At 55.6% G+C, this 17,996-nt stretch overlaps 2 protein-coding genes across 6 annotated transcripts in view; one reads left to right on the forward strand and one right to left on the reverse strand.

Moving 5' to 3' along the window:
* The window catches only part of GOLGA2 (golgin A2), a 16,837-nt gene extending 4,065 nt beyond the window's left edge, over positions 1 to 12,772 (reverse strand). For 2 of the 5 annotated variants that reach the window (XM_077768312.1, XM_077768309.1), the window contains exons 1-18: positions 12,629 to 12,772; positions 11,044 to 11,166; positions 10,063 to 10,143; positions 7,570 to 7,686; positions 7,233 to 7,276; positions 7,049 to 7,112; positions 6,343 to 6,402; positions 6,068 to 6,148; positions 5,238 to 5,276; positions 4,890 to 4,952; positions 4,710 to 4,803; positions 4,506 to 4,612; positions 3,090 to 3,148; positions 2,708 to 2,849; positions 1,528 to 1,617; positions 1,319 to 1,426; positions 1,031 to 1,118; positions 198 to 535 (exon numbers count right to left, since the gene is read on the reverse strand). In XM_077768312.1, the coding sequence (XP_077624438.1) occupies positions 198 to 535; positions 1,031 to 1,118; positions 1,319 to 1,426; positions 1,528 to 1,617; positions 2,708 to 2,849; positions 3,090 to 3,148; positions 4,506 to 4,612; positions 4,710 to 4,803; positions 4,890 to 4,952; positions 5,238 to 5,276; positions 6,068 to 6,148; positions 6,343 to 6,402; positions 7,049 to 7,112; positions 7,233 to 7,276; positions 7,570 to 7,686; positions 10,063 to 10,143; positions 11,044 to 11,166; positions 12,629 to 12,712 (1,782 nt within the window). In that variant the 5' untranslated portion in view covers positions 12,713 to 12,772. The remainder of the gene's footprint in view (positions 1 to 197; positions 536 to 1,030; positions 1,119 to 1,318; positions 1,427 to 1,527; positions 1,618 to 2,707; positions 2,850 to 3,089; positions 3,149 to 4,505; positions 4,613 to 4,709; positions 4,804 to 4,889; positions 4,953 to 5,237; positions 5,277 to 6,067; positions 6,149 to 6,342; positions 6,403 to 7,048; positions 7,113 to 7,232; positions 7,277 to 7,569; positions 7,687 to 10,062; positions 10,144 to 11,043; positions 11,167 to 12,628) is intronic. The other 3 variants (XM_077768310.1, XM_077768311.1, XM_077768313.1) reach the window with 3 other exon arrangements.
* Positions 12,773 to 12,993: 221 nt separating this feature from the next.
* On the forward strand, positions 12,994 to 17,996 carry SWI5 (SWI5 homologous recombination repair protein). Its single transcript, XM_077768459.1, has 6 exons — positions 12,994 to 12,997; positions 13,041 to 13,149; positions 13,415 to 13,463; positions 15,193 to 15,314; positions 16,023 to 16,117; positions 17,665 to 17,996. Exons 1-6 carry the CDS (start codon positions 12,994 to 12,996, stop codon positions 17,727 to 17,729), a joined length of 444 nt encoding a protein of 147 aa, XP_077624585.1. The 3' UTR covers positions 17,730 to 17,996.

A 17,996-nucleotide genomic window follows, 5' to 3' on the forward strand; every position in this document is an offset into this window, starting at 1 on the left:
AAAACCCCCCCCCCCCCCCGACCCCGCCCCATTCACTTGTGATCGCAGGGTGCCTTGATTGGCACCATTTCCCATGAGGTCCATACCCCGCCCCCCACCGGCCCCATTTTACAGTCAGGGAGACAGAGGCCTGGAGAGGGTGAGAGTCCTGCCTGCCCAACACCAGAGGACACGGCTGGCGAGGAAGGGCCGCGCACCAGCCTGACGAAGCCATTCTGCAGCTCAGCCAGCTGCTCCTTGAGCTCGCGGTTCTGGGACAGCGCGCGGCTGATGGTGGTCCGGTCATTCTGCATGGTTTCCAGAATCTGCTTGCGCTCCTCAGCCTGCTCCCCCCAGCACTCGGCGGCCCGCTCCAGCTCCAGCAGCCGCTGCTCCTGCTCCCAGTTCAGGCGGCTCAGACCTTCGTTGTCCTGCACCTGAGCCCGCAGCTGCCCTGCCAGGCTCTCCAGCTCCTTCTGTAGCTGTTCAGCCTCCGCCTGCAGTCGCTCTTCCGCCTCCGAGGGCCCTGCTGGGGGCTCCTGGGCAGGGGGGACAGCTGTGGGGAGCACGCGGTAGAGGCTTCTTATTGCTGTGCCTTCAAAAAACCCCTCTTGCTCCACAGCTCCTTTTATTTATTCTTTTTTTCTTTTTTAAAGTAGGCTCCACGCCCAGTAAGGGGCTAGAACTCATGACCCCAAGAGCAAGAGTCGGACGTTCTGCCAACTGAGCCAGCCGGGTGCCCCTGGTCCACAGCTCCTACCTGGGCTTCCTCACCGCAAGCCTTGGCTTGCTGACCAATAATCCCTCACACTCACAGGACATGCAATCTTTCCAGACACTTTAGAGAATAGAGTTCTTTATGTTTTTACGCTCAAGACAACTCTGGGTGGTTGACAGTGGGCACTCGACCCAGACTTGCCAACTCCTGGTACAGACCTCCTTCTCTGGGCCACAGTGCCCTTCCATCCACCCACCTCCCTAGGGCATACGAAGGTGTCCTCACTGGCCCTGAGACCAGCGCTGTTTCCAGATCACTCTGGCCCCAGCTCACCTAGCTGTTTCTTCAGTTCGGCCAAGCTGGCCTCCAGCTCCTGCACCTGACTCACGCTGTGCTCCTTCTCCTCCTTCAACTGGTTCATCTGCCCAGAGCACAGAGGGGATGGGCATGTGGGGGATGGGCAAGCGGGGACAGCCAGGGGGACCATCGCCCTCTCCACCCACACCCGTAAAAAGCACCCAGCCACGTCTGGCTGCACACAGCAAGTGACAGGCTTCCCATTTTACTGATGCCCAGGAAGATCGAATGACCTAAGGTGGGGGGCCGAAGGTCCCCTCTTACCTTTTCAGACATCTGCTTCATCCTTTCCTGCCAAAAGGCATTGTCTTCTTTCAGGTTCTCTACATACTTGTCTCTCTCCAGCTGCATATGCTTGAGGGTGTCTTTCAGCTGCAAGAATGGGCACAGAGGTCACAGGGGCGGCCACGGGGCCACACCCGCTCCTGCTCGCCTGGGGTCTTCCCGTTTCCACACCCCTCGCAAGGCCTCACCTGCTCCATACGGGTCTCCAGCCGCGCCCGCTCTTCCAGGGCCTGCTGTAACTGCTCACTGCTGTCGGGGGGTTGAGACCCACTAGAAAACTGGTGAGAAGGAAACGAGAAGGTTAGTGTGGGGAGCCCAGGCTGCTCCACGCAGTTTCCCCCAAACGGGTGTGAGCTAGGATAACGTGCAACCCCGGATGGATGAAGATCTCCATCCTCACGTCATTAGTACCACATCTGCAGGCCTTACATTTACTAAATGTTCACTGTGAGAGGCCCTCTGCCTCCCAATCCCGCCAACCTGCTGTGCTTCCTGCCGGATCCTTTTCTGGCTATAATAAGGCTACAGACCGGTGCTCGTCCTAGAGACGGGGTGTTCGGGTCCCAGAGTACGGGCACCCATCAACTCTGGAGCAAATATAAGCCCTCACTTCTTATGTCTCCAGCACGCCATCTATCAGATTAGGAATGGGCACAAAGGAGGTGTGCCAGTGCTACTGGGCGGATGGGTACAGAGCTCTGTATGCTGCCCAGGCAAGTCGGAATCCGCAGACTCGTGTTTTCCTCTGAGGGACTGACCCTAAGAGGAGCCCTGACAATTCAGGTCCCATCCACGAGAAAGCAATCAGAAGGGTGACAGCCTAGGGGAGAACCAGCCGGAGCTGTTTCGCTTGGAAAAATCTTAGGGAGGAAAGGAACCTATGCACACCCCTCTTCACACCATCTGAAGGTCTGTCTTGGGAAAGAGGTGAGATTTTTCCTGTGTTGATCTGAAAGGAAGAGCCTTGCTGAAGAAAGTGACATGAAGGCCGAGTATTGCTCAGTGTGAAGAAACACGGATTTGGCGGGGGGGGGGCACTTTCTGACCCAGGCACCCTGACAACCGGGTGGCCCGGCCTCCGAGAGGAAGCAGCAGACAGACTCACGGGCTGCTAACTGCCTTGCTACGTGCCATCCCTCGGAACTACCATCTAGACAAGTTTTCAACTAGGGCGCTTTAAAAAAAACAAACCTAAAAGTTAAGCCCCACCCCTGAGATCCTGATTCCACAGGTCTGGGCGGGGCCCAGGCCTGGTAGGACAGGAAGTTACGGCAGGAGCAGAACAAAAGTGCAAACCTTCCAGCGCCTGGCTGGAGGTGACGGCTCCAGGCCGATGGGGCCCTGACTCCCTGGGACCCCGGGCCTCACCTGCTGCAGCAGGAGCTCCGACATCTCCAGCTTCTTCTCCAGGTCCTCCACCCCAAGCTGTAGGGCCTCCTTTTCTTTCATACAGACACGCAGCCTCTCCTGCAGTTCCGAGTTCTGCTCCTTCAGGTCCTCGTTGTCTTTGCTGTAGACACAGGCGGCAAGGAAAGGCACGGATAAGGAACGGAAAGGAGCACTCTGGTGACCCGCCCACCACCACCCTCCCCACAGAGCCACGAACAGTGGCATGGGAAGGGACCCCGGGGATCGAGGGTCACAAGTGGCAGGCCGGAGAGGAGACCCCAGCCTGGCTCCGCACCTGTCCTAACCCCCCCTCACCACGCTCCTGTCCCCCCTCCCACTTCCCAGCCCCCCGCCATCCTACTTGTTCTTGTGTAATTCCAGTCTGAGGGCGTCTCGCTCTTTGGTCAAGTCCTTGTGTCTCTGCAAAGACAGAAAGGCGAGGTCAGGCTCACAGACAGCGTGAGCAGGGGAGGGTCAGAGAGAGGGAGTCACAGACTGAAACAGGCTCCAGGCTCTGAGCTGGCTGTCAGCACAGAGCCCGACGCGGGGCTCGAACCCACCAACCGTGAGATCATGACCTGAGCCACAGTCACCGACTGAGCCACCCAGGCGCCCCACCAGCACTTCAGAACCTTTACTGAGTGCTTTGCTGGGCGCCGAGCTGACAAATCGCATCGAACCCCCGCAATCACCACCCGGGGGAGGCATGGGTGCAGCTCTGTTTTACAGGTGAACAACACAGAGTGGCACAAGTCGGCACCAAGGCGGAGCTGGGATTAAACATCCAGTCTGTCTGATTCTTCACCCATTTTCTCCCTGGGGTGGGGGAGCGGACACAAGGAGAGGGGATTAAATTTGCATTGTGATCCTCGGTTCCTGTTTTTTGAACAGATGATCTATTCACACGGCTCACCACCCAGAAGGCCAGAGGTGACGTGCCTCCCAGCTACTCGGTTCCTCTCCCTGGGTGTTTATAAATCCTTCCCCGCACTTTGTATCTTTGCGCACACACCCTTCTCTTCTTCCTACACGAGTGGTGGCATACTAAAATTACTGTTCTCGGGGAGCCTGGGTGGCTCAGTCGGTTAGGCGTCCATCTCCTGGTTTCGGCTCAGGTCACGATCTCACGGTTCATGTCAGGCTCTGCACTGACAGCACAGGACCTGCTTGGGACTCTCTCTCTCTCTGCTCCTCCCCCACTGGCACATGTCTCTCTCAAAAACAAACAAAAAACAAACAAACAAACACAAGTGCTGTTCTGTACAGGCCAAGGCCCACAGCCCACGGAGGGCAGGGCTGGCTCTCAGCCTCTGGGCTCTGCATTCAGTGCTCCCTCCAGAAAGCAGCCCCCACCCCTACCATTTCCCCCAAGCCAGCCAGCTCAGCCCCAGGTTGCTTTTTTTTTTTTTTTAAATATTTTATTTATTTCTAGGAGAGAGAGAGACAGCATGAGCAGGGGAGGGTCAGAGAGAGAGGGAGTCACAGACTCTGAAACAAGCTCCATGCTCTGAGCTGGCAGTCAGCACAGAGCCCGATGCGGGGCTCGAACCCACGAACCGCGAGATCATGACCTAAGCGAAAGTCGGACGCTTAACCGACTAAGCCACCCAAGCGCCCCTGCCCCAGGTTGTTTTTAATAACCACACAACTTTAAGGCAGCGAGAATGACCCCTGCTGCCTTCTGGGCAGCAAAACACCCCATCGTGCGGGGGGACCTTCAGGTCCTTCCCGTCAGGGTAGCCGCGCCTCCAGCGGACGGGCCAGCTGCCGGGCTCACCTTGTCCACTTGTTTCTGCTGTGTAGAGACAGCAGACAGCGTGCGCTCCAGCTCGCCTACGCGCTTGCGGGAAGACTGCAGGCGGCTGGCAAGGTCTTCAGACTCCCCTGGAATGACACAGGTCGAAGCGGGACCCAGGAAGGAATCCCACCAAAGCCCTGCCGATGTGGTGGGCTGCGGGGGGGTGGGTGTCCAGACCCCTACCTGCTTTCTGCCTGACCGCCTGCTGTGTATGCACCAAGGCTGTATGTAAATCGGTCTTCTCCGACACCAGAATCCCTATGGTCTGGATGTGAACCTTTGGGAGGGAAGGAAAGGAGTAGTGAAGGGGAGGAAAGGAAGCATTTCCTGGGGGGACGGGAGGGAGACCTCGGCACCACGCACCTGCAGCTGTTCCCTTAGAGACCCCTGTTCCTTCAGAAGCTTCTGCTCAAACTCCTTCCTCTCCTGCAGGAAGGACACAACATCCCTGACTGGGAGGAGGCAGAGTTGAAACAGCAAAAGACATGCTCCTGGAATGCCGCTGACGGCCCAGGACAGGCCCAACAATGCGGCCAGACTTTTTTTTTGGGGGGGGGGGGGGCAAGCAGAGGGTTGAGGCAGGGGTGTGGGAAATGGGGGTCCTTTATTTCTCCAGGCTGGGAGCAGTCATAGATGAAAACGGGCCTCTACAACTCAATCCTCCCCAAACCTATGCGCCACATAATCAGCAGACAAATCACGTTACATTACTTTTTCCAGTTGATCCAAAGCTTCCTGGTTCTGCTGTTTCTGTGGGGAGAGTCAAAGGAAGGTAACTGAGGCTGTCCCCATTTACTACCCTCCCCAGACCGACACAGAGGGATGGGCAGGGGCCAGGAATGGGTTTTAAAGGGAAAGTTCACGGGGACATGAACTGACAGACTCTCCTCAAAGTTCCAAGGAAAGAGACCTTGGGTCTTGGGCACTTTGCCTCACAGCTACACAAGCGAGAGTCTGAATCCAGATGCCCATGAAAGGCCGAGGACATAAACCTCTGGAAATGGGAGTTGAGAAACGAGACTACCCTTCCACCAGTTCGTGGCGAGACATCAGATATTTATGGAGCACATACCAGAGGCCCCGTTCTGTTCTTAATAGCAGGGATACAGGAATGAGAGGGACCTGATTTTCTGAGCTAAAAGGGACCTTGGACACCTCGAAGTCTACCTCCTCAGGAAACTGAAGCCCAGAGAGGAAAGGTGACTTGTCCAAGTTCAAAGATGGAGCAAATTAGGGGCTGAGTCAGGGCCAGAGCACACCAGTCAGGCCAGTGCTTCCTCCAGGGGTAACAGCCCCGGGGCAAGTGGGGCGAGGACTGAAGCAGGGGTGTCTGGAGAACAGAGAGGAGGCAAAGAGGGCAGCCACAGAGAGCCATGCTGCATGCTCCGTGCTCCGGGGTCCCTCCAGCTGAGACCCAGGCCCCCCAGCACCCCGTTCTCCCTTGGCATCGGGGCCCCCAGCCCCTCTCTTCAGAGCCCCAGGGGAAAAACGAGAGCCCCAGATTGGCAGTGTGAAACCAGGGGACCCCACTGGACTCTTACCAATTCCTCTATCTTGCTACTGAGTTGTTTGTTTGTTAGATTGCTGGAGTCCAGGGCTAGTGATAGCTCTTGGTACCGGCTCTGAGGCGCATGCAGAGGAGGAGGAGGAGGAGGAGGAATTGGACGAGGGCGGGGGGAGAGGTAGAGAGAGCAGTCATTAGGGTTGGGGGCTGTCTGGGCTGTCTCAGCTGGCAGCGGGGCACCCAGCCCCCACTGTGGGAGGAGGTGGGGGGCTGGCCTGCAGGATCACTCGGCCAGGGTCCAGGCCAACTTACCTCCAGATCCTTTATGTTAGCAGGAGATGCCAGGCCCTCCCCATTGATGTAGGACGAAGACTAGGAGACACGAAAGGGCTCACATGGAGACGCGCTCTGCCCCCCTCGGTGCCTAAGCTCTCTGACTTCCTGTCTTGCCCAACAACTGCAAACTTTTCTTTTTTTTTTTTTGGTAGTGCTTTTTAAAAATTTTTTTAAATCATTATTTATTTTTGAGAGACAGAGAGAGACAAGCAGGGGAGGGGCAGAGAGGGAGGGAGACACAGAATCTGAAGCAGGCTCCAGGCTCTCAGCTGTCAGCACAGAGTCCGACAAGGGCCTCGAACTCACAAACCAGGAGATCATGACCTGAGCCGAAGTCAAGACACTTAGCGGACTGAGCCACCCGGGCGCCCCGCAAACTTTTCTAACTTGGCAGGAACCCCTTGGCCAACTCCTCTTGGTTCTTATCTCCCCCTCCTCCGTCCCCCTCCCAAGCAGCTCTCATTCTGTGCTTTCTGCAGAAGGATCAAATGATATAACCAGCCTCAAGGTCCAACCCGTTCATTCAGGGAGCTTCCAAGAGGACACTCAGAGGAGCTGTGGCGAGCCAGACATCAGCCAGCAGGCCGGGGGTCCCAGACTCTTCCCTTCCTCCCCCTCTGTCTCTTTCTATCATATCTTCCCTCCCCAGCTACCCTACTTTGGGCTTCAAGTTCTGAGGTACCTCAGACACAAGACCATTGAGCTGCTGAGAAAGTTGTCGCAGGCTCTCGGTAGATGACAGACATCTGGGGATGAATACGGGAGTCAGGGGTGCAGGAGGCTCGATGCGGAAGAGGGGGTCACGGGCAGTGGCCTGCCCTGACTCCCTCAGCCCAGGGGCCGCTGCTCCCAGAGGAGATACTCACTTGCTTTCTTCCATGAGAAAAGAATCATTTTCTGCGTTATGGTTCTGTTTGGGAAGAAATGCACGAGGTGGTCACTCAATTTCCGGTGAGACCACCCAGGGACAGGGCGGGGGGCAGGGGGAGCCAAGCTCATTCTGACAACCTTCCGTCTTCCCAAACTTCAAGGAAAGGCCTGGTCCTGGCCTCCCTCGCTTCAGTCCTCGGAAGGGCGCTCGGCTCTAGGAACCAAGCGACCTGAAGAGAGGGCAAGAGGACCCAAAGCAGGGACGGTCCTCTGAGGAGGAGGAGAGGGTGAACGGACAGTGGGGCGGCAGGCAAAGGGGGAGGAGGCACAAACCTGAGTTGATGCCATGCTAGTGACACGGGGGGGACTAGCACAGGGGGAAGGGACACCGCCAGGTGACACGGTGTCATCAACAGTTGGTGCAGCAGGCACGGCGCTGTCTTTGGGCGCCTGTCACAGAACAGAGCAGGGGGTTAGGGGCCATGCAGGTAGGAAGGCGCCTCGCTGCCGCGGGTGCAGGGGTGCAGAGCGGGCAGGACAGGTGTGGCTGTGGTCAGAGTGACAGTCGCACATGCTGGGAGCCACTCTGGGGCGTGGAGGGCCACTCTGCAACCTTCTGGACGGCCAAAGCTCAAAGCAGAGTATGCACAACCTCCTTCGTGAATGCATGATGGCTTTGCTCTCCCTGGAGCTCAGTAAGACACAGTACCAGGCTCTGACCTTGGCAGCCACAGCAGGTGGAAGATAGGTGTGCCTAGTCAGGGAGGAGACAGGCACGGTTCTTCTGGAATGCCAGAGTGACCTTCACCCTGCACCCCTGCTGGCCAAGAGGGTGCTGGTGACGGAGGCATGGTCAACACCACCGTCCGCCTCCTTCCCCTCTTTTCCTCTGCCCCCTGCTCCCCCGCCAATCACTGGCTGTACTTGACCTATTCAGGCCTTCTCTGGGAAAGCAGCTGCCCAGCTAGAAGCCTCACCTACACCTACCCATAGAAAGAAAAACATGGCCACTACCCCCACCTCAACCTGCTGGTTCTAAAACCAAGAATCAACCTGAGAAACCAGAGGTAAGATGTCTACCCTCTGATTCGTGACATCCTGGAGAACGATCTTGGGATTGGGGACAAGGAGCCATGGAGAAACCACTTCCTCTTCCCTACCTGGACCTACTTGCTTGACCAGAGCCCCACCCAGCCTCTTTCCAGGCTCAGGCCTGACACTTAGTCCAAGTGTCCGGCCCTAGAGATCTAATGGCTGACAGGCCAGAGGAGCAAAGAGATGGGGAAGATGGCTGACAAACTCAAGTTTGATGAGGGGAGAGGACTAGGGAGCCAAGGCCTGGCCAGTGAGGCTGGGGCCAGGAGGAGGAGGAGGCCAGACCGCTCTCGGGGCCCAGGGCTAGCTGCTCTCTGGACCCATCAGCCCTGGCCTCTGAAAACCCAGCTCTACCTCCCTCTGTTGAGCAAGTGCTGCAGAACCTAGGGAGCTAAGGATGAATCAAGCCATTTGTATGTTTACTGTCCATGCTGACCTTTGACCCCAGAACTAGGAGCTGCAGTGCCAACCCGTTCAACAGAATCTAAAAAAAATTTTTTTTATGTTTTATTTATTTCCAGGGGAGAGAGAGAGAGAGACAGCATGAGCAGGGGAGGGTCAGAGAGAGAGGGAGTCACAGACTCTGAAACAGGCTCCAGGCTCTGAGCTGGCAGTCAGTACAGAGCCCGACGCGGGGCTCGAACCCACGAACCGCGAGATCATGACCTGAGCGAAAGTCGGACGCTTAACCGACTAAGCCACCCGGCGCCCCCCGTTCAACAGAATCTAATAGGTAAGACCAGAGGCTCAGTGGCCGGCCAGGCATGAGACTCTGGGGGAGGTGGGCACTTGTAGCCATGGGCCCTGGCAAGCTCTGGACACCTCCCAGGTCTTGGGTTCCCATCGATCCCTAGCACTAAACACAAGAAAGTTCAGGAAAGGACAAAAGTAATTTTCTGAGAACTTAAATATATATAACACGACAATTTTGTGAACAACCAAGTTATTTTACACCATTAGGCCCTGTAGCTAAAGTCTGGAATATTTAAAAACACTGTCCACTTCCCCACATGTCCCACTGAAATTTGTTTCTCCAGGATTCCCCATTTCTGGAAATGCCATCAGCTCTGTCCAAGACCCTGCAACCGCCAGCCTGCATTGCGGCAGCAGAAAACTGAAATGGGCAACAGCTACTGAGACAGAGAGGATTTAAAAAGTGACAAGAAGGGGTGCCTGGGTGGCTCAGTCAGCTAAGCTTCAGCTCAGGTCATGATCTCACAGCTCGTGGGTTCGACCCCGGTGTCGGGCTCTGTGCTGACAACTCGGAGCCTGGAGCCTGCTTCGGATGCTGTGTCTCCTTCTCTCTGCCCCTCCCCTGCTCACACTCTATCTCACTCTCAAAAATAAATAAACATTAAAATAATAATAGTCACAAGACAAGAAGGATCTGGGTCTTCGCTTCCAGGACAACACCAGGGTGTGGACATGGAATCGTAGAACTCAGTACAAGCTGCCGGACTCCTCGGGGCCTGTACTCCCTTTCCCATGCCCCTTAGCGGCTCCTCTGAGCCCACAAGGTGTGTCTCACCTTCTCCAAGATGATAAGGGACGTGGGAGAAGGAGAACAAACCCAATCAGCCAAGCAGGTGAAAAAGCAGACATGAACAGCTGAGGGTTAATGACAGCAACATAAAATAAGCCAGAGGCGAAGTATCCCCCAAACCAGAGAAGCCTTGGGGCATGCACAGCTGGGAAAGAGCAAGCCGGAGAGGGGGCTCGGCACTGCCTCACCTTCCACTTGTCCAATGGGGGGAGCGCTACCCCATTGGAGCGGTTAAGGTCGGACACCAGCACCTTCAGAATGTCCTGAATCTACAGGAGGCGAAAAGGGAGAGACAAGGGCAGGGGGGGAGAGAGAAAAGTGGCTTAGAGAGAGGAGAGCGAGCCAGGGAAGGATGAAGAGATGGCTTCAGGAAAATGGAATGCTGGAGAAGAGAGACAGGAACAAATCCACGGCCTGTGCCGCCTTCCCTGACAGCCACCTGGCGCCTTGCAGAAATCAACGTGCACAGAGAGAAAAGTCCCCTGAAAGACGCAGTGACATAGGATGCAGTCACCTGCCCGATGCAGCTGTTTTCTGAATACATTCGCTAGAGCCTCTCCTCAGGCCCAGGGTGCAGGGGAGGACTCTCACAAGACTCTCGTCTGTTTTAAAAACCAGACTTCCGAGGGAAGGGTTCACTTGAACAAAGGGGGCTCCAGCTAAAAGTCTGAAAGACACCGACCTGCTCTAGCAATATCATCTTACAGAGGAGGCAACGGCGGCCCGGGGGAGGCATTGATTTTCCTGAGCTCGCCCAGCCAACAGGGGGCAAAGATGGACTCAAAACCCACCGTCTCCTGCCCCACCACACCCTGGCCTCTTTTGGTGCTTCCTAAAGGAAGAGCGTGGTGGCACACGGCTGTTCCCACCGCCTGGCTTCTCCTTGAGGCTGGGGATGTGGAAAGTCACCCGATCCGCAAGTCAAACAGCACCACCCTGGACTGAATGGTTACCCTGCACAAGGCCCTATACTAAGGGACTCGTATAAAAACATCATCAACCATCTCATTTCCGGGTCACAAGTCTAAGTCAAATTTTTACTGATGTGGGAAGAGATCCCCAGCAGGGACAGATCTCCCACACCTGACACTTCCTCCACACCCTGCATCACTGCCTTTACGATCCCTCACATAACCGTGTCCCCGGAAGCCTGGCCAGCCAGTACTCACATCCTCAGGAGAGTGACAACTATCAGAAGTGGTTGTCTCAGGGCTACTGCCATTTTTAATCTTCCTTTTCTTCTTCGCTCCTGCAGGAACACCCGGGCTGTTCCTCTGCTGATATTCTCTCAACTGCAAACAAGGAAAAGCAATAGGATTCGTGAGAACCGCAAACTCCTGTATTCACGTCAAACTTTGTAGTTTCCGATATATGCCTCTATCCGCCACTTGATTTAATGCCACCAGCAAGCCTACAAGGTGTTGTAATCCTTAATGACTGCAGAAATGGACTGACAACATGGCTTAAAAAAAGGTGGGGGGGAGGTAATAATGGAATTTAAACCCAGTCTTCTGCTTCCAAGTTCTAGGGTTATACCATGAAATCAGCAGGTGCTAAGAGGCAAACCCAGAGGCAAAGAGGTGGAAGAGTAAATATCTGCATAATCAGACATCAGAGTCCTTGCCTACACATCTGTCAAAGCTTCACACTGGTATTTCTCAAACTTTTACATCAACATATCCTGATGGCAGAAAGCGGCAAAGGCACACGCCTGGTGAATCTGGGAACGTAACAGAACAAGGGGCAACCCAAGCACCATGTCAGAGAGCAGTCTATTGTAATCTTACAAATCTATGCAAATGTCATCCCGAGGTATATGAACCTAAAAGGATTTTTCTCAAGAGCAGTCAAGCAAAATGGATGCTTTGGTCCCATGTTTATCTGGTGGCATTCAGGACGCTACATGTTCAAATGATGATTTGGGGAAGATTCCCAGCTGTGTTAACAGAGATCTGGTCGGCAGAGGGTAAGCGGATCGCACCCCAAAGAGCACTGATTATGAGGCACCCTGGTTCCAGAATCATAGGGAATTAAAATGTGAGGCAGAGAATTCAGATTAAAAATGTCAAAAGTCTTTCTGGACAGTAGAAAGCTAGGAAGATACTAAACTAAAGGAAATACATTTTCTCCATTGTTACCAAGGTGTTATCAACATGTCTGGATCACTGGTGAAGTCAATGTCTAAGGATGGGGTACAGTCTAGAGTAAGGGAGCCTGAAACCTCTCCCACCTGAGTCCTACAGTCCCCAGTTCCCTTCAAGCTGGAAATCTGTGCCATGACCAGAGACACTGGAAAGGGGATGAAAACAGGGAGACGGGGTAGTTAAGATCAAACACCCGGCGCTAATGACAGTTCCGAGGGGGATTGTGACGTAACTACATTCCACTCCTCCCTACCGACGCCCGCGGCTCCGCGCTGGGGGAGGGGAGAGCAGGGCCGGGACCCAGGTCCTTGGAGAGTGGACTCGGCCCGGGGAGCCCGGGTCGTCTGGTTCTGGGCGGCAGAAGGCGAGGGCCGAGCCCGGAGCTGTGAGCCCAGGGAGTCACGGCCCAAAGTCACCCAGGGGCGACGGGAGAGGGCGGGGGCTAGGCTGCCAGGGGGCGGGACTGGCTGAGAAGACTTTGGGGGGGGGCGCCAAGGGGCGCCGAGGGGCTCTCCCTGTGTGCCTAAGGGGCAGCACAGACTCTGGCCACCGCCCGGCCGTCAAAGGTGCCTTTGGCTGGGTCAGGGAGCCGCGACTCGGCACGTTTTACCTTTTTCTTGGCCGCAGCCAATTTGCTCTGTCGGGTTTCTTCCGACATCCCGGGACAGGGAGGGGAACGGGGGGGCCACATCATCGCGATCCCGGCAACCACCGCGGAATTGTTCCCGGTAGTCACCGCGCCGGATTGCAACTGAGCCAGAAAGGGAGGGACAGGGGCGTTTCTAGGCTACAGCTGGGTGGGCACGGCTTCAATTCTCTAAGCCTATTGGTGGATAAGAAAGATGACAGAGAAAGGGGGAGGGGTTAGAACACCGTGAGCCCAAAGGAACAGGTGGAGTCACAAGGGAAGCTGCGCACGCAGCCGCGGTCTCCGCCCACCTAGGGGGAGGGGGGTGGGGCCTGGGCTCACACAGGATGCGTGCGCAGCTCGCTTCCGGACGGTTGCCGGTCTCCGTCATAAGCTTCCGGTTACCTGGCTGCTCCGGGAGTCCGCTCTCCCGCCACCGTCCTGGACCCTCCTGCGCTGCAGACGCCCCCGAGACGGGGGCCCCGGACCCCAGGGCTCAGAAGGTGGGCGAGGAGCGGACAGCAGGGCGAAAGCGGATCTCTTCACAGTCCCTTTCCTGACTCCTCTTGGCCCTGCCCAACTCTCGTCTCCGAGATCACTTCCAGAGACCCGCATCCAGCCCTCCACACTCCCCCTCTCAGAATCCCCCTTCCTTGAGGCTCCCTACCCTGATCCCGGACCCTGTGTGGCCCCTTCCCAACTCCTTACCTCCCACCCACCCCCCACCCCACCCNTCAATCAGTCTTTTTCCCTCGGATTCTTCTCCAGGACTCAACCAGGACTTTCCAAAAGTTGCCGCGGGGCCTTCCAATCCCCTGTGAGTACGCTTGGGCCCGTCCCCCTCCCCCCGGCCGACCTTGTTCTACTGAGAAACTCCAGATCTTTTCTCAGCCCTTCCCCTTCTTTTCCTCCCGCCCACCACGCTTCAAGGAAGCAGCAGCGCCCTGGTCTTTGCCCGTGGTAGCCCAGGTTCTCCAAGGGGGCTCTGTCTCTCCTCCCTGACAGCAGCGCAAGTGGTTGGTTTGTTCCTTTTCACACCACGACTCACCCCACACAGAAACCATTCTCACTCCCTCAGCCACATGTGTTCTCTCCTGCCTTTGCCATTTAGGTATACGCTCCCCTTCTGGAATACTCTCCTTCCGGCTTTTTGCCAGGCTGATGCCTGCTCATCCTTTAGAGTTGAGGTCCCTGAGAGGAGCCTCGCCCCAACTTCTGGCTCAGTTCAGCGTCTCAGCGACGCACTCCCTTAGCACACTGTACTTCAAGTTCAAAGCACTTTTCAGGCTTGTTGTTAGTTGATTTATTGTCACTCACTCATTCATTTGACACATTTTATCGAGTGCCTGTCATGTGCCCGGCACTATTGGGGACCCAGTGAGCAAAACAGTCCCTGTACTTGTGCAGTTTACACTCCAGGGGTGGAAGGCCGACAAGGAACAAAAGGTTATTAATGAAATGTCTATGTCAGGTGGTGACCGATGTTATAAAGTATCAGGACAAAGGAAAAGTGGGCCACTGAGAAGTGACCATTTTAGGCGGGGTGGTCAGGCAAGGCCTTTCTAGTGAAGTGAGTGTGGAGCTTTCGATGGAGATATCTGGAGGGAAAACACAACCTGGCTGTTTTATATACATTCTGTGAAGACGGGGGCCAGGCTTGATGTCTTATCCGTTGCTGAATCCCTTCCTTGGTCTCTTCTATCTTGTGCAAACAGTTGATCCAACACACATTTCCTGAAGATCAGCGGTGTCCCAGGCGCCGGCCTTCCCAGAATTTAGAGACAGAAAGTCTGCAGCCCCAGGGAAGGGTTGTGATCCAAGGAGATTATAAGCCCAGCGACATCATAGATTTGGGAGGAGAATCCAAGAAGTAGACTTGAAGCCGATTATCTGGGGTCAGATTAGGGGCCAGGGTGAGCCCGTTGGTCAGGATTAGGTCTGGCTGGGAGTGAAAGAAAACCCCAAATAATGGTGGCCTAACCCGTCCTCGGTGACCCAGGCCTCTATCTTGTTCTCCCACATCTTCAACGTGGGTTCCATCTCATCCCCCAAGATACTGATCAGCTGTATTATTACATTTACACGCCAGCCAGCGGGAAGGAGGAATGCCAAAGAAAGGGAGACCCTCTTCCTGGAAGGACTATTTCCAGACGTTGCATACACCATTTCTGATTAATTTCTACTCACCAGAGCTTACAGGGGCCACATCTCATTCCAAGGGAAGCTGCGAAATGTAATCTTATTAAAAGGGAGTCAGTCACCAAGCAGAAGCAGGAGGTGGCTATTGGGGACAATTTGTAGGTTCTGAATTGTGGATAATGGGTCAGTTTGGCTAATGACTTTTTTTAATGTTTTATTTCTGAGAGGGGGGGAGGGGCAGAGAGAAAGGGGAATAGGATCCAAAACAGGCTACACGCTGACAGCAGCAAGCCCGACACGGGGCTCGAACTCAGGAACCCATGAGATCGTGACCTGAGCCAAAGTCGGATGCTCAACCGACTGAGCCACCCAGGTGCCCCTGGCTAATGACTTTCTGTGCCACTCAGCGGCCATCTCCCAAGTCTGGCCAGGCTGATGGAGCCGGCAAGGATTCTCTGCACCTTGACATTCAGAAACTGAAGGAGAAGAGCGACCTGCTGGACAAGGAGATCTCCCAGTTCATCTCTGAGTAAGTCTCGCTGGGCCCCTCAGCGCGCTTCAGAGAACTTTTAACCAGTGCCCAGTAACTGAAACCCAGCCGCACTAGCTGAGCGCAGCACCAGGACCGTGTCCCACGCCCTGCTTTGGATTCAGGGTGTCTCAGCAGCCTCTCTCGGGTAGGGGTGTGGTCAGACCCAGGAGGAGCGGGAACTAGGACGCGGAAAGCTGTCTAGAACAGGTTATCCCTCTCCGGGTCTCCCCACGGGCCCTGGTTCTCTGCCTCTGCTCCCATCTGCACACAGACTCCGTTCTGTCTCTCTGCAGGTAGGGCTCTCAGAGCCTGGGGAAAGCTGGCTCTTTGGCAGCTCCTAGATTTTCCCATGTCCTCATGCTCCAGCTGCGTGGCCTAGACTGAGCAGCCTTTGAATGTGCCTTCAGACGTGAGGGGATTTGACTAGCCACTCGCGTGCTGATCTGTGAATCCCTCGGCTGTGGCCAGGGTCACATAGTACCAGTGTGGCTGGGAACCGCCCCCTAAGGGCACAGAGACTTTTGCCAGGAGCGAGGGGCTGGGCAGATCCCCGCCCTACCGTAAGTTTCCTGAGGGCCAACCCTGAGTCCCTAGTAGCTCCTTAGTGAACGTTGGGTAAATAGATGCCTTGTTACTCTCCGAGCCTCGCGTCTTCTTCAGCTTTCTTAAAGATGTTCTATCTTTCTCTCCCATCCCGCATCCCAGAGGCTACAGTGTGGCTGAACTGGAAGACCACATCTGCCAGCTCCACGAGTATAATGACATCAAGGATGCAGGCCAGATGCTGCTAGGCAAGCTAGGTGGGTGCCAAGGCCCCCGAGGAGCAGCCAGGGCTCAGAGGGAAGGGGCCCCCACTCCTCAGGGTGCTGGGATTTTGCTCCTGGGCCCCCTGATTTTCCAGCTCTCCCAGCCTTCTCAGCTGCCCTGCTCCCCAAATGCCCCAGAGCAGCTGGACAGCTCTTTCAGGCGCCCCTGAGGTATTTTCCTTCAAGTTTAGGGCCTCCTTCAGAGCCAGAGACGGGTTTGAGCATGAACTCACCTACCTGCTAGATTGAGGGCTACGGTTCCCAGTCTTCTGGGGCCTACTCAGTGACTGAAACACCGTCCTTGCCTCAAGTGGCTGACTTATTACGGAGGCAGAAAGTCCCAGAAGGGCGACGACTCCGTGGCTTAAAGGAGTATTTTGTTCTTCCCTGAACACAGTCCGACTATCCGGAGGGCTTGGCCAAGGCGTAGACACCTGTGTCCTGGCCGGTTAGGACAGTCCACCTTGGAGGCAAGCTTCCGTCACCTGGCTCTGGTCGGTGGGCACTCCCACGTTCAGCAGCCAGTGACTGTTTGGGACAGTGTGCAGTGCTGGGCTGTCCCCCTGGTCGCTACAGGGGACTGCAGAGCTGTCTTTCAGCACCCAGGAGTCCGTCAGGGAGGGCGCCTCTGTTCCAGTGGGGAATGGGTCCCAAGGAAGGAAAGGAGACAGTAGGAGGAGGCAAATATGGATGGATGGAGAAAGGAGGAGGATCAGGCCCCAAGAAGAAAGGAGGGTGAGGGGACTACAGGCTGGTGGTTAAGGGCAGACACTCATGGGAGGTAGAACCCGGCTTGAGCTCGGTCTATCTGGTCACAGGGCCTGGAGCGGGCAGCCCGCCTTCTTCATCGGTTCAGGTGGTATTTACTGAGCACCTACTCTGTGCTGCTCTGCAGGGTGTGGGGGGGGCATCCTCGTGAACCAGACCCTTGAAGCTCCCTGTTCTCGAGTGACTTCTGGTTTGGGGGTGGAGGTGGGGGAGGGGAACAGTCAGTAAGCAAAGGAGCACGAAGAAAGGAATTCTAAAATGTGTGAAGTGCTATGAAGGAAACGAGGGCCAGAGCTGGGGAACATGGAGACATGAACAGGGTGGCGGGTAGGGAAGAGCTAAGGCGGTCGGGGAGGCCCCCTGAGGACACCCTTTTCCCTGGGAGGAAAAAAAGAGTCTTTGAGGGAGCAGGAAGCAGGGCAGCACCAGGCGGCCAGGCCTGGGCCGGGGGGNGAGTGAGGGTTTTCAGCGGGCCCCACGTGCAATGTAAATACGAAGTTACATTTCCCACAGATGGCGCCAGTGCTCGGCGTGCAGCCTCGGGGAGCTTTGCTTGACACCTCTGCGAAGCAGGGTGAGGTTCAGTGGGTCTAGTTTAGAGTGGCCAAGCAGGGCCCACAGTGGAGGAGTCTAGAAGGAGTAGCAGGAAGGTATCCCGGGCAAGTGGACAAGGAAGGCGGTGTAGGAGTGGGTCCGGGGTAGCTCAGGCCTTGGGTCATTCTCCTTCCTACGCCTCCGGCCAGACACATCCTTTCTTTCTCCTTTCCTTTCAGCCGTGATCCGAGGCGTCACCACCAAAGAGTTGTATCCAGAATTTGGCTTGGACATGAATGACTGAGCCAAGGCTAACAGCCCCTAGTCCATGGCCCAAGGGGACAGGCAGATTTGGACGTGAGAGGCAGTGAGAGCCCAATCAGAACACCCACTCGCTCCCCACCAAGAAAGTGTCAGAAGCCCTTTTCTAGAGAGCTCAAGCTGAGTGAGGAGGGAGCCCAGAGAAGAGGCGGACAGAGAAGGGCTGTTACCTGAAATGTCCAGTGATACGTGTGTGTGTGTGTCTCCTGTTTGTAAATAAACATACAAGCAATCTTGGTATAAATCTTTA

Source organism: Crocuta crocuta, unplaced genomic scaffold (assembly GCF_008692635.1).
Source record: "Crocuta crocuta isolate KB4526 unplaced genomic scaffold, BGI_CrCroc_1.0 scaffold35, whole genome shotgun sequence".
NCBI classification, from domain to species: Eukaryota; Metazoa; Chordata; class Mammalia; order Carnivora; family Hyaenidae; genus Crocuta; species Crocuta crocuta.